A 17,542-nucleotide genomic window follows, 5' to 3' on the forward strand; every position below is an offset into this window, starting at 1 on the left:
AGGGTTAACCTACCAGACTCACACTCTGCTGACTGTCGGTCCGTCAGCCCACCCCTGTATCCTGACCTATTGTGTCCTTGCTGGGTCCATTACTGCTTTTTTGTGTTGCTAAGGCAGAACATGGGATGTGTTTTACAGTTTTAATCTTGCAGGGAGCTGAGCTGCCCTGATTTTTTTTTTTTGCTGGGTGTCTCTGACCTGGCCATGCAGAGTATTTGCAGGACAGCACTGTGAGATTATCAGAGTTTAGCCCCTATCCTCATTTCAGAGTGGGCAGCTCAGCAGCCTGGGTGAAGGCTCACCTGGGACTAGGTGACCTGGCAGGAGCAATAGGCTGATCTGCTCTGGAAGCCACACTGAACTGTATTGCTATGTGTGTGGTAGATGGGAGTAATTTTGGGACGACACCCAAATGTAAAATCAAGTAGATGTGTGATCTAAGTCAGCTTATGAGGGTCAAGCTGTTTCTTTACAATCATTTCCAGATGTACATTAAAGGTGGCTCCACTTGGGTGGAGGAAGGATCCAGGCTTGTTGTAACAGTGTTCCCAAATGGAGCCACAGCCTGATAGCCTTGTTTGTCTTTTGGTCTGTCTGGCACGATGGAACCACATTGCAATGTGGCATCTCTCAGTTCCCTCCTGCTTTCCCTGTGCCCCTCCTCTGGTGATTCTGGATAGAAACTTAACAAAGTCTTACCTCTATTATGTTCGTGTGGAACGCCAGGTGGCAAAAATATAATTCACATATCAGACACATCACGTCCATCCATGTCATCTGCAAAAATTGTAAACCCCCCCCCTTCATTCTTTGTTCTGGACTATCAAGTAAGGGATCACACTGATGCTCTTTGCTCACATAGTGTTTATGGTCAAGTATTTTGAGATATACCAGTTTGATTATCTAGAGGATTCTGTCTGCCAAAGTTCATAATCATGTAACAACATAACCTTTAGTCATAGCTTCACAATATGCTGGTCTTACAGAAATGAATGAGAAAGCAAAGCTGAATTGTTTTAAAGCAACCCCACTTACAAAGGAAAACGATCTGCGGATGTCCTATTCGTCGCCTGTAGAGTCCATCTTTTGGCTGTTACACTTGATGCTGGTGGAAGCAGAGCGTTCTCAAAACCTTTTGGTTGAACTGTGCAAAGAGATGATTTGGAGACAATTGTAGGGATGCCTCAGACCTCAAAGATATTTGAGCAAGGGCACAAGGGACTGGACAACTCTTTCCTGCAGGCCACTGCCTAAAACATCCTGAAGAAAAAGCAGAAGTGGGAAGGAGGGCACACCTGGTAATTCTTTCAAGACATTTTATAGTGGTTTGGGGGTTTGGAGAGTGTAGTTTTGCTCCAGTTCTTTCCAGAAATTTTTATTTCTTGTATACTGGGAAGGGATGTGTGTGCACCGATTCAGATTCTAGGTCATCAACTCAAGGTGAAGAGCTGCATGCTGGGCCTGGTAGTCTGAGGGAGGCTGTGTCTCTGTAGGGGTGATGAAGACTCAGATGTATCTTCATAACAGTTTGCTCCTGTGTCCTTCAATATTCGCACAATCGCTCTGAAACAGCAGAAATAACACACAGCACCGGGATCCTAAATATGTGCATTTTATCTCTTAGAAGCCGTAAGGACAGTTTAGAAAGCGAGAGCTCAGCAGCTATCATTCCTCATGAGCTAATCCGCACGAGACAGCTGGAGAGTGTACACCTGAAATTTAACCAGGAGTCCGGAGCGCTCATTCCCCTCTGTCTAAGGTGAGTGAAGCCATCCTCCTCCTCAGCTTGCGCTAACATGCCATTTTTGCCTTGTGGCATTGTTTCACCATACAGACATGCATGCAATGGGTCTTTAAAGGCTAGAGCTGAGATATTTTGCCAGAACACATTAGAAACAGATGATTCTTTGCATGTGTGTTAATCGTGGTAAGATTGTTTCTCATTCTTTTTATATCCTACAGTGTATTTAGAGTGCTGAAATAGGACAGGGTTAGTACAGGGATTTTTTTATTAGTCTAATGCTGTGATAAAGAAGGGATGTTTTACTATATTCTGTCAAAGAAAACTCTGACGTTAATTCTGGCTTATGGACTCAGACACAAGTGGTTGTGCAAAGCCTGTTTGCAGTTTATGCATGCAAGTGTGTTTTTTAGACAATTTATGTCTCTCGCATGATTGAAGGAACAAAACATTTTGTGCATACTCTACACGTTGTCCTTTGAAGGCTCAAGCTGTGCATGCCACTGTAAGTGACTTTTCTAGGTTTCCACAATTTCAGTCAGAACTATTTTTAAAAATACCTGTGGCAAATGCAGTCCTTAACATAAAGATGAACTGTGGGGTAGAGACAAATGACTGCAGGTGATTGGGTTACTTTAGCTTAATGAGTTACATGTCTGTAATATCAGAGTTAGCAGCAGCAGGTGCACACTCGCCTGTGCCTGTTGAGAAACCAATGGGATAGTTAACATGAACATATTTTATTTTGCATCACAAATGCGTGAACAGTCTGTCCTGATCAGTTACCACAGCTCAGCTGACTAGCAGTAATTCATCAAGCAACTGTGACTCTGTTAGATGCTATATATCTTACCTGAAGTTTTCCCCTTTGCATGTTGGAAGCCATGCATGCATGTCACACATGCTCTGAGCCTAAATACCAGAGTCATGATTTTCCCTGTGGAAAGCATTGAATGAAAAAAAGGGAAGCGATACCATGGATGGTCATGTATGTATATTTTCTAGGCATTTGCTTAAGTTAATACAGGTTACATTTGTCAGGACAATGGATTACTAGGTATTGTCATGGTAGTTAAGTTTGGTCCCACCGCTGAGCCTGCTTAGAAATGCATCTTCATATTCCCACATGATGTGGTGTCTGGATTCTCTAATGCAGTTTTCATCTCACTGAAAGACTGGCAGTCCCCTGCCCTTACGTACTTCAGCACCTCATCATGGGGATAGGCGTGCAGTAGGGTTTAGATGTATTCTAGTTCTGTAACAAGGCCCTGAGATTAAGGGGGGAAATAAAGAGGAACTCCTTGCCTCAGAAGGAGGCTTGTGACCTGCTTTGTGGAGCAAATCATTCATATATTCCTGAAAAATTAATAGTTGCTGCCTTCAAAATGGTTTCCCATGCTGATGGCAGAAGCTGTAGTGATATATCTTCATTATTCTGTTGAATGCTGCTTGCACCCTTTCAATTCACATACATATATTTTATTCCCCAGGGGAAGGCTGTTACATGGACGGCACTTTACATATAAAAGTATTACAGGGGATACAGCAATCACGTTTGTATCAACAGGAGTAGAAGGAGCCTTTGCTACAGAAGAGCACCCCTATGCAGCACATGGACCTTGGTTACAAGTGAGCCTCCTTCCTTTTTCTCCCCCTTCCTCCTTTACTGGGTCCTGAAAATGATCCTGCTAAGAGCTTATGTGGTTTAAAAGCGCAACAAACCTGTGTTTTCTGCTGCAACATCTCTTATAGCTCTTGCATAATATTTTCAGTAATTATGGACTCAAAAAATAAGTGAACTGTTACTATTTATATTAATGGAGCTCAAATTGATAAGCAGTGACTGGAAAGTTCAAAAATCATCTGTGAATACAGTAGTGTCCATTTCCTGGAGGCAGCGAACACTTTACAGGCTGTATTTACTCTTGATTTCTTCCAGAAAGGAATTTGGGGAGGCAGAGTGGAATGACCTAAACAAGAATGGAGCCAGGGCGGAAGAGCTAGAAAGCTGTGGGACTGTGATCCTACATAGTCAAGATCTCAGTTTTACATCATCCCTAACAGGAGAGCAGCACAGAGAGCACTGCTTCTTTCAGTTTTAGCTCTTTCCTATTGAAACTTTGACAAAAGCTTGTGGTTGCTTGAAGCACCCACACATTTTCTGCACCCAGATTTTTTCTGTATCACAGATTTTCCTTGGAAACTCCCCATCTGCTTGGTGTTGAAGGTCAGCCCTACGGAGCAGTGATGCACTAATGATAGGATGGCATAGCACTATTCTAACCTTGAATTTCTTCATGGTTATAAACATATTGCAAAAATAAAAAAGCTTTGGGGAATGTGTTTATGCAGAAGAGCCCGTCTCTGAGGGACTATATGCATGCAGTACGTCTCTGCCTTCACTGTTACTGTGGTGTTTCTGCCTTCCCTTCTGTTTTGAAGGCAGGGGTTTGTTTTAGCACTGCAGTGTTGCAGTTAACCTTCCAGTGACTTGTTTTCAAGGCATTCAACTGCCTGTGTTCATATGTCTGGAGGACATCGTACCTTGAAATCTGTACGACTTGTAAAGGAGCTGATCTTGGCTAGAATCATCTTGTGTGTAGGGATTTTCAAAGAGCTTGCGTGCTTTGATTGTACTGACTGGAAAGTGCAACACTCCTGTAATGATTAACAGCAAAGGGTCAGGTTTAAGGGTGGGTCATTTGCTGTTGGTTCCTGTGCTTGCCAACACATGATACACAGGATCTTGTGACTGTGTTAACTCCAAACATAAGAGTGTTTGTTTGCATTTACATCACATCTTGAAATGTATTGATGTGTAGAGTAGTCAGTTAACCTCTAAACAGTGAAGAATGGCAATAATTAGGTCACCATTCAAACATGTAACTAATATTAACCCTTATAAACCTGGTTGCTTCTACGCCTGTTACTTTGGTGTTGAAAATTATGGAAGTTTTTTGGAGTAGGTGGAGGGAAAGGTGAAGAACTGCTGGCTTCTGAGGGTAGGGAGAAGTAAGTTCCCTCGGTTGTCTCCTACACAAGGTCGACTTATCGGATCTTTTTTTCTGACATGACCAGCTCTGCTGCTGGCTCCTGCCCCATCCTGTGATGAGAACGAAGGAGGGGAGGAAGGGAGGCTAAAAGCAGCATGGGACAAGAGGAGGAGCACACGGTTGTGTGAGATACATGTGGGAGTGTCTGAGGCTCTTGGCTTAATACGCAATGGGAGGCTCAATCCGTGCTCAGCAGTCCCTTGTGGCGTTGGGAGCGGAGGAGGGAGGTTCATGTGGCTTTACTTCAGAAGTAAAAGAAGTTGTGGTGCATAAAATTTCCAAGGAGGCGAGCTGTGTTTGGTTTAGTCCCTTGCAGCCTGGGCTGTCCAAGTTGGCAAGCCCCGCAGAGCTTTCACAGCAAGGCCCAGAGAGGATTTTCCTCCTCCCTCGCTTGGGATCCCAGGCACAGCAATGAGCTCCAAGGAGAGTTGACAGCTGAAAGCAGATCACTGCAATGAAGGGGGGCTTGGTGCAAAGACAAGTAAATGGAGGGACCGTGGAGAGGAAGAGAGATGGCAGGTATCTCCTCCTGTGGACTTTTTCCCTATCTTCAGGGAGGAATAAGAGCCTGGAAAATCCTGGCCTCGACTCTGCAGCAGCCAGAAAGTGACTCCTCCTGAGCCTGAGCTCTGGTACAGTGAAAGTCCAAACCTGCAGACTAAACACAGTACCTCCTGTTTACATCTCGTGGGCTGGAGTGGAGCATGTCCAAGGTGGGACAGCCTGGATTGCTGCTGCACAGTCTATCCGGCCCCACTGCCCAGGCTGAGCAATGAGCTGAGAGTCGCTGGGCTCCAGTGGAGGGTTAGCAGATGACAGGAGTTTGGCAGGTCCCAGCACCATTCCTACCAGACAGGTGTCCGTATCACCACCGCAGCTGGTACTCGGCGGGAGCTGTTTTAGCAGTCTCAGCAGAAAAAGCAAGGAGTCATTAGATCATGGAGATTGTACGCCCCATTTCTATCAACGGTCTTTCCAGGTCACGTTCGAGGCATGTTAGTAAAGGAAGCCTATCCTGCTGCTGCCCATGCTCTGGGGATGATTAGATTATTTCATTCTTCAGAGCTGTCAAATTGGCACCTTTCCCAAGTACTTGGATTTTTTTTTTTTTTCATTTAAGTAACATTTAATTAGTTCTAAGAAGCTAAATTCTATTAAAGGTCTAAGCATGTCAGGCTGGTTTATTTCTGAACTTCTTCCACTGTGTCATGTATTGTTGAATAGGGAAATTGCTTTGACTCAGAAATGTACAAACATATTCAAGAAGTTCTCCTTGTTAACACTAGACTCCTGTTTATGTGCTAGTTACTGTGGCAAAGTCTCTGATGTGTAACACTTGCATTAACATTACACATGATCAAAGGCTTCCATGGTTCTTTCTTCCACTCCCCCTTCCCCCAGTGCTGTGGCAGCAGAGCCCCCACACCTCCTCCTTAGCACCCCTCCTCTCCTTTCCAAGGGGTAGATGTTCCAGATGCACAGAGAAAGGCTGTGCAGGAGGTGTCTGGCCCCATGTTGGAGGGTTAAGGATGCTGATCATGCAGACAGACTCTGACATTAACTGCCCCACAGTGACATTTGTATTTGTGGTGGAGCGTCCAAGGTTCTTGGTCCGATGTCTGAGCTGTGCCAAGCATGCAATTCATCACAGATCAACCTTGTTTATCTCTAAAACCTACCCAAAGCAAGATGAGGTGGTGTGTGTGTGTTCTCCCTCCCTCCCTTACTTATGTTCTGGGAGATGATAGAGACACTCTGTTGAAATGTGTTACTGATCAAGCCCATCCCAATAAAGTTGCCTGAGCCTTTAATACATATTAATATTGTCCTGGGGTAGTTTGTGTCAAAGGCTGTCAGCATGCATCATCCTTTGGGAATTACCATCATTAAGTCTCCAGTGATGGGAGTCAGGACATGCTTCTGCAAAGCTCCTCTGCTTTTATGTGGAGTTCTCTGCCCGTCTAGCACAAAGCAGACTTCTCCCCTCCTACCTTGCTCACCTGGACTGCTTACTCTTCCCAGAGGGGAGAACGAGGTTTGTTTAACACTACCTTTAGATAATTTCTGCTCCTGGTGCTTTAGGCAGTCATTGTTCTAGGGAAGAAGATGACACTCAAGTCTTTGATCATGTGCAATGTACATGTTACACATCAGATACTGCTGCAGACTCTGACATATGAGCTGATACAGTGCAGTAAAAACAAACCTATAGTTAAAGAGTCCTCTAACTGCAAAATCTAGCACACAGAATTTAAGAAATATCTCTGCACTTTAGCCTTGCCCTTGTTACACATGTGTATTTCGTTACTATATCTAATTGAAGGATCATACATATTTTTTTACAAAGCATGCCTGCGTCATTCAGTGCACAAAGATGCAGCGTGTTTGGGGGGTGAATCAGGAGTGTGGATTAGACTCTCACCTATAGGACTTCCACTTCATTCGTTTGTTAAAATTAGAGGGCGTGTAGTGAATGAGGCAGATAATTGGAGAAAAATCACAATAGTCTTATGGTGAAGCCTGTTAAATGTTGCCCTGGAGAACTGGATCCTGTTCCTGCCTCTACTACTCTGTTCTTTCTCAATGCTATTCCAGAGTCTTAAGTTAAAATGTTCTTGTGAGGCAACTGAGTTTGTGTTCCTCTTTTTCTGGATACCAAGCTCAAGACTTGAGGTCTGATCTGTGCTCCCAGTGGCAAGAGGAATTCCTCTGCAGATACCCCTGTGCCCTGCAGGGCTGAGTGGGCTGGAAAACAGGGACCTTCAAGTCCTGAGATGGGCACCTGCAAGAAGTAGACATTCAGATTCAATTTTCTTTTCACTCTTTTTCCCATGTCTGTTCAGGAAAACCTTCTTCCAGTCATCCTGTGAAAATTAATTCAGTGCTTGCCAAGCATTCCAGCTCCACAGATGAACACCAGAAACAATTTCAGGAAGAGATTAAAATTTGTTCTTGCAGGTCAGGGGAGAGAAAGGATCTCTCTGGGGTAGGGGGTCAGCCTGGGAGTCCAAGACCCATGTTCAGTTCCCTGCTTTTGCAGATTTTCTCCGTGACTTTGTTAAGTCTCTTAGCTTCTTTTAGCCTCCCGCCCCCATCTGCTGCACGGAGAGGAGCGCTTCCCTGCCTCGCAGAAATGTGAGGCTGAGCACGTCAGAGGCTGTGAGAGTGGTAAGGACAGTAAGATTAGGTTCTTCCAGTGTAATCCATGCTGGCAGTAGTTGGATGGAGCGTACTAAATAAAGGGGAAGAGAGTAGGAGGGAACGGGGAAGCAACTTGAATGATAATGAAAAGAAATGATGACTAATGCTGCATTCAGTGAGCAGAACCATCCTGAGGACTGAGCAGGGCAGAGGTCTTGTGGGAGAAAAACTGCAGGCAAGCCTGTGATTACAGATTTGTTTTGTGAGGCAGACGTATGCTGGGGCCAAATTAGCATGGCGCAGACATCTCTGTGCAGCCATTTCCAAAGTTTTGTATGCCCAATGTCACTGGTCTCTGAGTGTAGAGGGTTTTTTTTCCAGGTAATTTACTCAGTTTTGGGACAAATCCTGTTAGGCAGATGGAGGCTATGGTTCGTTTGCAGTTGGCACCCTCGGATTCTCAGCACAAGGTCTGTGTCTCGGTGTGAGCTGAGGAGCTCACAGCAGTGGTGGGGTATTACCCTCTGGCACCAGCCGCTGCTGGAGGACGCTCTTTGCTCGCCTCCCATGCCAGTAGGTTTGCAGTGTCCAGCAGACAGCGTGTGGATGATGAGGCTGTGGAAATGGTGTTCTCCTCCAGTCTCCCTGCCCTTTGTGTCGCCTCCAGCTTTGGCCTCTGATCTGCCTTCCATCCTGTTTTTCTGTGTCACCGTCTTCCCCTCATCCTGGCCTGTCTCTGCTTTCCTCTCCTCCCCTTCATTCAAGCTGGCAAATTCCTTCTCCTCCTCCTCCACATGGCCTGACTTCCAGCAGAAACACTGAGAGCACTGGAGAATTTCCCTGCCTTTAGTCCTGATGTGCCTGGTGCCATAGCAATCCATCACTGCTCAGAGGAATGATCGGAGGGAAAAATACTCCTTAGCTACCTCTGCCCTGTGTTTGGGGCAGAGCTGCCTTGGGCTGAGACATGCTCCATGAAGAAGGGCTCTTCAGTACATTTTTCTGCCTTTCTTTGAAAGGCTGTGGATGAACAGTGACTTTCAGAAGCCTCTGACTCAGCAAAGCATTTGGATGATCAGGAGAAAGACTTTACCTTGACCTCCAGAGCGTTTTTTGTTAATCTTCATCACCCTCCTCATAAAGGGTAGTTCTTGTGCTTTGCAACAAAATGCTCATATGCATTGATTAGTACCGTCAAAAAATACTTTTTCCAAAATACCTCTCTGAGATAAATAGATTCCTTTTCCCTTAAAAACCTTAAAAAAAAACCCCAAACCCCAAACAAACAAAAAAAGGCATCCAGCATGGAAAAATAAGTTGAGGCTTAGGGGACAGCAAGGTCAAACTTCTCACAGAAAATGTTAAATGTGCCTGTAGGCAGGATAGGTACATGGAGGCTGTGGGAAGCATCCAGCGTTCAGGAGCTATCAACATATGCTATCTATGCTGGCAGTGTGGGGGGGTGATTACTGTGAGCAGGGTCATGGGGGATGATCCATTCTTCTGGTTTGGCAACCTAAGTGAAAAATCTGGGAAAGAAGATCAGACTGAGCCCAGTCTTTAAATATTTTCAGTTTTTCTTACTGAAACAAAAGCCTTAAAGAGACCAAAAGCTGAAAAAAAAATCCTTTTGTGTTGAATGAAACCAGAAATAGAAGGTTTGCTTCAATAAAAACAGAAGAGGAAAAAAAAAAAATCTAGTTTTGCAGAATGAAGCTGGAGTTGTTAGAAGTTTTGCTTTTTCTAATCAGTGTTTGAGGGATAAAACACTTGTGTAGGGTATGAGAAACTCATATTTTATTCCTTTCCTTTTATTTGATCCTCTATTTCTACTTCTTGGCTTTATGGGCACTACAGCTATAGGGTATTTTGGTTCTTCCTCAGCTCATCCAATTGGAGTTGTTCCACATCATATAAAACACTGAATTAGTCACAGAGACAGAGAGCACAAGAGAATGACTCTGTTCCGGTAGAATTAGGACATTCCCCTGGAAATGAGCACATCTGGTTCTTCTCTCTGCTGTACCACATGTTAAATCATTTATGCATATTGGCATAATGGCAGCAGCAGAGGTTCAAAGCAACATTTGAAAGAGCTACTCTGATGCTTGAGATGCTCACTTGTAAGCAGCAGTTATGGGTCGAGTCCTCTCTTGAAGAGATAGGGATTGATTTTTTTGGTCTCCTCAAACTTGAATAGGTGTGTTATACCTAGCATGGTGAGTTTAAGGATGACACCCATAAACGGGTTTAAGTCGTGTACAACTACAAGCCGCTCTTCTCCAAAGCAGTTTTATGCATCTACCCCAAGAAAAACTTGTTCAGAATCTTTTGGTTGGCTTCCCCCAAATTCTTGAACAAGTCAAGGAAATCTAAGCTAATGCTTTTTCAGTAAGTTTATTGTCTTCCCTGAACACTCCCCAAGACCTCAACTGCATTATCCCTTTGTGTTCTTCCTCACTGCTGAATGAGACACTGGGAGAAACTTACACTAGGGTAGAAATGTCCCGTTAGGTCATCACAATCCTTCCCGTATCAGCTCTCCTGCAGCGATTCTCTAGTACTTTGTCCAGGCTAGTTTGGATGAGTCAAGTCCTTTCATCCTTCTTAAGCCAACTGACTATCCTGCTGCCTAATGCCCCTCCCTTGCTACTCAAACTGCATTTTGGCTACTTTGTGTAGGTTTTCTTCCACCCACTTGGAGCATTCCCTGAAATGCCTGTTCTTCCTTTGCTTTTTCACTCTGAAAGAATTGGTATTGCCTGTTGTCTTGACTCCCTTGTCAGCCTTCTCCCCAACTCAGCCAAACTTTGTGTTCGCTGAAACCAGCTCTGTCTGCAAGAAGGATCTTGTCAGGCTGGGCTCTGAGGAGCCCAGGTCCCTGAGATCAGCCTTGTAGTTGGGAATGTCATGGAGAGATTCCACAAGGTCAGAATCTTTCAGTGTCATCATATACTTCCTCTTCTGGGGTTGTAATATCGTGGTGTGAAGCAATAGGGTTCCTGAGGCATCTGTGAGTGGATGTTTTTCCTTTACAAGGAGGATTGTGAATCTCCTGGAAGAGCAACAGTGGAATTTCCCATCAAAGGTGTTTGTTGCAATACTGGTACCTTTGAGGCTGTAATGAGAGCTGTGGTGGATTCAGGCAGCAAGGTGGCCTCTTCAGATAGTGTCAGGGCTGGGCGTGATGTAGAAAGATGCAGTGACAAGGCCTCTGCCCCAAACCACTTGCAGTCAAAGCAAAGCAGTGCAAAGGAGGCCAAGCCAAGGGGAGAGCAAAAAGTTGGGCTGGGGGACACTCGTGGCACAAAGCATGATTCATCAGGGGCTTTTATTGGTGATGTTTCATTTCAGTGGGAAATGCTGACGCACTTTAACTTCACTTTTTGCTGTGCTGTCGACGGGAATTAAGCTGAAACATTTTTAGAGCAAAGGGTTCCTAAAAGTTGTTTGGATATTTGCAGATGTAACAGATGACATGCGGCTTAGGGTACAACTGCTCCACCCATTCCAGGCATAGCACCTGGGTGGATGAACAGTTTCTTAGAAGGGTTGGTGTGGTTTACATAGGGGTTTATTGCAATGTGTCCCCACCTTCTCTGGCTGAGCCATACAAGCCTGCTCTGTACTAAGTCTAGAACTAATAAAATATGGCTTCCTTTCTTTGACAAAGCTGCTAGAAAAGCAAGTGGCAGTGTTTAATGCAAACAGAGCACTAGGGCAAAGTGTGAGATTGTTTAGTTTGTTTCTAGGTAGGCAAGAAAATTGGGTATTACCAATAAAAGCACCCCTGCTTAATTGTCCCTGGGCCAGTCACTTGTGTCTTGCCCTGGACAAAGCATGTTTCCTGAAGTTGGACAGAGCTGCAGCTCAATTCCTAGCTCAGCTTCTGAGGGTCTTCCTTGATCAAAGACTTGTCAGCTGTGCCAGGCTTTCAACATCGGTGTGACCTCTGGCCCCAACCAGCCTTTCCTGAGCTGAGAATTTCAAGCTGTCATGGTAGTGTTGAACCCTATAGCGAGAGATGGGGTGTTAACTGTGGGGTGGTACCTATAAGCTGATTATAAAGTCTTTAATGTTTTACTAAGCACCAGTTGCTTTCAAAGTCAGCCGAACTTGTCTGGAGCCCTGTGACCTTGTGTACATTTTTAGATCTCTCCTGTTTTCATACACTCGCAGTTGCGTACCTGTAACGAGTCACGATACAGGTTTCTCAACTAACTACAGGTATGAAACCTGCAACACTGAAAGCTTCAACACAAGCTCCTTCACTTGACCTGTAGGTAAGCCCTGTAGGTAAGAAGTAGGTTTCAGCAAGCTCAGGTGAGACTTGCCACGAGAGGGAGACATCATGCACGCAGCCCGTGTGTTCCCTGAACACATCCACCTGAATAAGACAGCCTAGCCTGGTATTTGATAACATGTCTGGACACATGCAGCTGTTAGTGAAGCGGTGAGAACCCAAACCTCGGACATCGGTTGTGCAGTAGGTACATGTGATAGAAAACAAGGACTTATCTTTTGGCTAGTCATCGTCTTCCAAGCATCTGCAGCATGACTAACAGCCACAAAGCACACAGAAAATGGAATCTAGATCTGCTAGTAATGGGATAGCACGTGTCCAGGCCTCTCTGGGTCAGGTCAGGGAGATCCTGGTGCGAGCAGGACCGTACAGCACCGAAGGAGATGTTTCAGATACCCGCAGCTGGCTGGCGAGGCCGTTCCCTGTTCGTACTGCAAACAGCCGTTACAAAGGCTGAGCTACACCCTGTATCCAGCTTCGGCAGGCTGGGCCGGCGGGAGTGTTTGCACAGGGCTGTGAAAACACAGCGCTGTGAGTGCCTGGCCGCTGCAACACCCAGGACACCCGCCGCCGCTCGGGAAGGCTCCTTTGCTTCCTCAGCACCAGCCGAGGGATTTCATGGGAGAAAAGGCCTGTTCAGTGCGCATGGGACAGCTTCGTTTGTCCTCCACATTGCGTCGGCTTTTCCCATGGCTGCAGCACAACAGCAGGGCTCTGTTTTCCTTTGGGAAGGGAATAAGCTGCTTCATCATTGTGATCTCTGCGCGGTGTCCTGTCGATAAGATCAGTTAACAGCATCGAAGGAAAACTCTAGACTTGGGTCTGAAATATAAAGTGAACAGGGCCTATTTGTTTAATTTGAGCTTCTAAGGTTTAAATCCCAGAGGAAATTAAATTAGGTGCCTAGAGCAATGGCAGTCTGTCATGTTTATTTGCTGGGAATGTCACCTTTAATATCATGCACATATAACGTGTGTGTGTTAATGTAATGGGGTATCATACTGTGCAGGAGCAGGCATGCTACAAGAACTGGAAACCTGAAATATTGTGAGTGAGGGAAGCTGAGATGGGATTGGATTTATTCTCATCCTTCTCTGTAGGAGCAAAGACTCACTCACCAGCATAGAGGTGGTTTTGCTGATTGCAGGTGGGGATGGCAGCCTGATCTATGAGCACAGGCCTTAATGCTCTTGGGCTGTTTTGATTGGGCTACTTCTATGAGGAGAAATCTTATCTAGATGTGAATCCAGGATGACAGTGCTTCTTGCTTCAAAGTCCTCTTCAGCAATTGGTGTGCTGCGGACACATGCCTTCCCCCTGCATCCTCAGGAGAGCTCAAGAGCGCCGGTTTCCTGTGCCAAGGGACATGGCTGCTCATACGTTTGCTTACACCTGTGCTTTGAAGACTCCCTTCTTCTCCAGGAAGGAGAGCAGGTCTCCCCAGCAGCATGGGGTAGTAGGTTTTGGGGTGGTTTTCTCTGACTCGGGCTGTTAAGGACAGGCTCTGAGTGAACGTCACTGCAGCAGTTTGTCATTGCAGCCTGTGATGCCTGCCCTCCACCAAAGTTAACTGTCTGTGCAGGGCTTGCAGAACGGCACTGCGATCTTCTCTCACTGCACTGCATAGAGCAGGCTGCCATTGCTTTGATCCAACAAATGGAGTCCACAAGACAGCTGAGCTGTGGACTCCTGTCCCACTCCACTTGTCAGACCCTTCAGGGAGCCAGTTCAGCTCACTGCATCAGTGGAATTTGGGTTTTTTTCAGTTGGATTACCAAAATTCCCTGAGAGGGAGCAGTGAGCTGCAGATGGGCTCAGCCATCTCAGGGGGTTGTACCCCAGGTCAGTGCTAGCCACAGTGCTCCACGTAGGTTTGTCCCTACTCTGGGAGTCTGTGGCTTAGCAGGGACCTGACCTGTACTCCCCTTCACTCTCTCCACCCTTTGCTGTTTACCCCTGCATACCCTGTCTTGTTTTCCTCCAGCCTCAGAGCAGCTGGCTGCCTTGCACACATGGTTCCCATTTCTCCCCTGCCTCTGGCACCTTGGGAGCGCCCAGGGGTCTTCCTGCTGCGCTTGTCTTCTAGTCCCCCTGCCAAAGCTGCGGCTCCTCATTCCTGCTCTCTCACCCATCCCAACCTCTGGCATTTTTGCTCATTCGTGGATGGCTGAATATTCATTTCCTCCTAGCCTGATTGCTGTGAATACCAATTCCTCCTCCTTTTTCCGGCTGCTCTGTAGATTTTGATGTCTGCCAAATTGTTTTCATTCCCTCACCCCATTGCAGGCTGCACCTCCGCAGAAACCGATCTGCTCCATGCAGAGCCCCAGCTCCCCACCCAGCTCCTCCTTCTGAGCTGAGCGATCAGGTTGCCCTCCTGCCTCCAACACGGACAGACAGCTTCCTCCTCCTGCAAACAGTCAACAAACGAGTGTCTCCAGTTCAACAGGCAGAATAGTTACAGACTCCTGCAAGGAGACTGCAGTAGTTTGCGGTGGTACTGCGTGTTTCAGCGCAACGTTTCTCAGCTTGCCAGTCTGCAGCTTGGTGCCAGGTTGCAGAGTCCTGTCCAAAGCAACAAGCTCCTGGCTCCTAGCTGAACCAAGGTTTTTTCAGGCTTGAGGTATGATCAGAAAGGCCTGATGGAGGTGCCTGCGTTCATGCTGAGCAGCTTGGTCATAAACCCTGGCCTGCAGCCTGCTGCAGGTTGAAGCTAAGTGAAGAGGGGAATGTGGTGGAGAGGGGAGGTTGCAGTTCCCTCATCCCGTGGGAAATCTGTGTGTAATGGCAGCAGGGTGACAAGGTTGAAAGGGAGAGAACTGCAGACACCTGGTAGCTCTCGGATCTGAATTTGGTGTTTTCGGATCTCTTCTCTTGCCAACCAAAGGAAGAAAGGAAGACCAGTCTTCCCTTTCTCTTTCTAGCCCTGCCTGTGTGTTACCAAACTGGAGACCAAAGGCTTCCACTTGCCAAATAGCCCATGGTATCCTGGCAGTCACTCACTCCCCACTCATGTTACTGGCACCAAGGAGCTGGTGGATGTGGGAGGTGGCTTTCTGCATGGGACAGCCTGGCTGCACCTCTTCCAGACGTGAGCTGGAGGGGACAGTGGAGAGTGGTGGGGCTGGGCACTTAGCTCCATCAGTGTTTGGTGCTGGAGTGGTCCATTTTCTGGGAGGGAGCACGGAGCTCATGGCTGGGGAGAACAGGGAAAGGGAAGGGTGAGAAAAAGGGACATGGGGATGGTGGTTGCTTCAGGATAAAAAGCAATGCCAGAGACAGAGGAAAGGGTGGAGTGAAGGAAGGAAAGGAGGAGCAGAGGGGAAGAAGCAAACCTGTAGGCTGAAATGGGAATGATCTGGATACTGCTGCAACCTAACTCCCAGGAATGCTGCTCCAAGGCCCCCTCACTGAGTGGGGATGTTTGCCTGGTCCCGCACTGCCGTCTCTGCTCCTGTGCCAAGCCAGCTGGCCGGCCTGGAGCTCTGGCCTTTACGGCTGTTGTGAAGAGAGGCAGGACATGTTTGCTTTTGGCTATCACGTGCTTTTTTAAAGAGGGTCTGAGTTCGTCCCCTTGAATTCCTGGGGCTGGTTTTCCCCCTGGTGTCTCTGGTTTGTGTGACTTGGGAGCTCCATGGAGCCAGAGTTGTGGCCCTCAGCTGGGAATTTTGACCTGTTGGCAGCTGCTTTCCTGGGCTGCTTTGTGCTTGCCAGGCTGGCCTTTAGATGAGCCAAAAGCTTTCCCCGCACAGGCACACAGGATGGGCATGTGCAATACACTGTGGAGGTGCCTGGCGCGGGCGCTTCTGGGAGCACCTCTCGTACCCAGCATCTGGTTCATCTGAACAATGTGCAGCACTCGGGTCAGAGCCCTCCCCATGCCCAGAGCACCAGCTCTGTACGGGTCCCAGGCTCTCCCTGTGCTGCTGTTTCCTGATTAAACTGTGAGTTTAACTTCAATGGATCAGATGAAAGTGGCTGTCTCCCACTGTCTCTCCAACAGTTGTTATCTTGACCCTTTTTCTCCTTCCCCACTCTGTCTGTCGAAAGCCGAGCCTCTAATTTTAGACTGAGGAAGATAATTGAGGGTCAAAAAAGATTACTGTATAATTTTAACGTTTTTTTTCAGTGGTTGGGGTGGGAGGCAAAGTTAGGAGCTCCTTGCCCTCAAACCTTTGTATTGTGGGAAAGAAGAACACAGGGGAAGGAGTGAGCTGGTACAGTCTGCTCTCTGCAGAAGTCATTCTGTTTCTTGGCAATTAGCTAAAACTAGGAGTGTAAAGGCATAAAACTACTGTATTTCCTTTGCAGATCCTATTGACTGAAGAATTCGTAGAGAGAATGCTGGAAGATTTAGAAGATCTGAATTCTCCAGAGGAAGTAAGGCTGCATCATTCCTGTATCTCCCCTGTACTGTCCCAGAGAGCTCAGCCCGTCCTGCAGCTTGCCTTTGATCCTCCCCTCAGCTTGCAGGCTGCAGCCCTGCCCCGTAGGCTTGAGGCCTTGCTAAACCTTCACATCTGCTGTGAACTAAGGCACTGAGAGAAGGGATTGCAAGAAATAGAGGGCAGGATGGGTATTAAGGGAGACTATGCATTTCCTTTCTGCCAGCATCTTTCCCAATGTGGTATCTGAGCACCCTGAACCAAAGTGGTGCAGCCCCTGGTGCCAGGTGGTGGGGTTTCCTCCATGCAGTGCATAGTGTCCTCAGCAGCAACTCCAGGCACATCACCTTCCCCGCTTTCAGAAAGACTGAAAGCAGTGGCAGCACATTTACTGCTGAACAATCTGTTGTAGGGACCTCCTTTTTGGGGTTTGGGGAGCAGGCGGGGGCTTTTTCACATCTGCTACTTGGCCTTCACCTGCTGCCCCTGCACGGCGTGCAGAGGAACATCACCAGCCTGGAAGCGTTATAGCAGCAGCCAAGGGAGCTCTATAAAGCTTCGCTGTGCGGTACTAAACTTCCCCCTGCCATGTGATCTCTTCCTGGGGAACATTTAACACCCTGTCTCCCATGCATGCCATATAAATATTCTGCTTGACTTCAAAGAGCAGTGGCAGAAATGACATGTAATATTTTTAATCCCATTTTTTACAGCTCCCTGCAGACTCTAAAGAAACTTTCCTTGGCTTGTAGAACAGCCCTCCCATCCCTCACCCTGCTCCCCTCCCCCCAGGAAAATCTCAGGGCTCTAATTGTTTAATCCAGAGTTGATTTAATGCCAGGGTGTTCTTCACTGTGTGAGTGAGGGGAGCATGCTGCTGGCTGTGCAGTGACTTTCAGGCCAGCTTTTATCCAGTTAA

The 17,542-nt window shown here is 46.9% G+C and overlaps 1 protein-coding gene across 3 annotated transcripts in view; it reads left to right on the forward strand.

Moving 5' to 3' along the window:
- Positions 1-17,542, forward strand: part of SUFU (SUFU negative regulator of hedgehog signaling) — a 101,396-nt gene that overhangs the window by 74,518 nt on the left and 9,336 nt on the right. For all 3 annotated transcript variants that reach the window (XM_074875175.1, XM_074875177.1, XM_074875178.1), the window contains 3 exons: positions 1,625-1,759; positions 3,232-3,370; positions 16,550-16,618. In XM_074875175.1, coding sequence (XP_074731276.1) covers positions 1,625-1,759; positions 3,232-3,370; positions 16,550-16,618 — 343 coding nt within the window. The remainder of the gene's footprint in view (positions 1-1,624; positions 1,760-3,231; positions 3,371-16,549; positions 16,619-17,542) is intronic.

The sequence above is a fragment of the Strix uralensis genome, chromosome 7 (genome assembly GCF_047716275.1).
Source record: "Strix uralensis isolate ZFMK-TIS-50842 chromosome 7, bStrUra1, whole genome shotgun sequence".
In the NCBI taxonomy this organism is placed as follows: Eukaryota; Metazoa; Chordata; class Aves; order Strigiformes; family Strigidae; genus Strix; species Strix uralensis.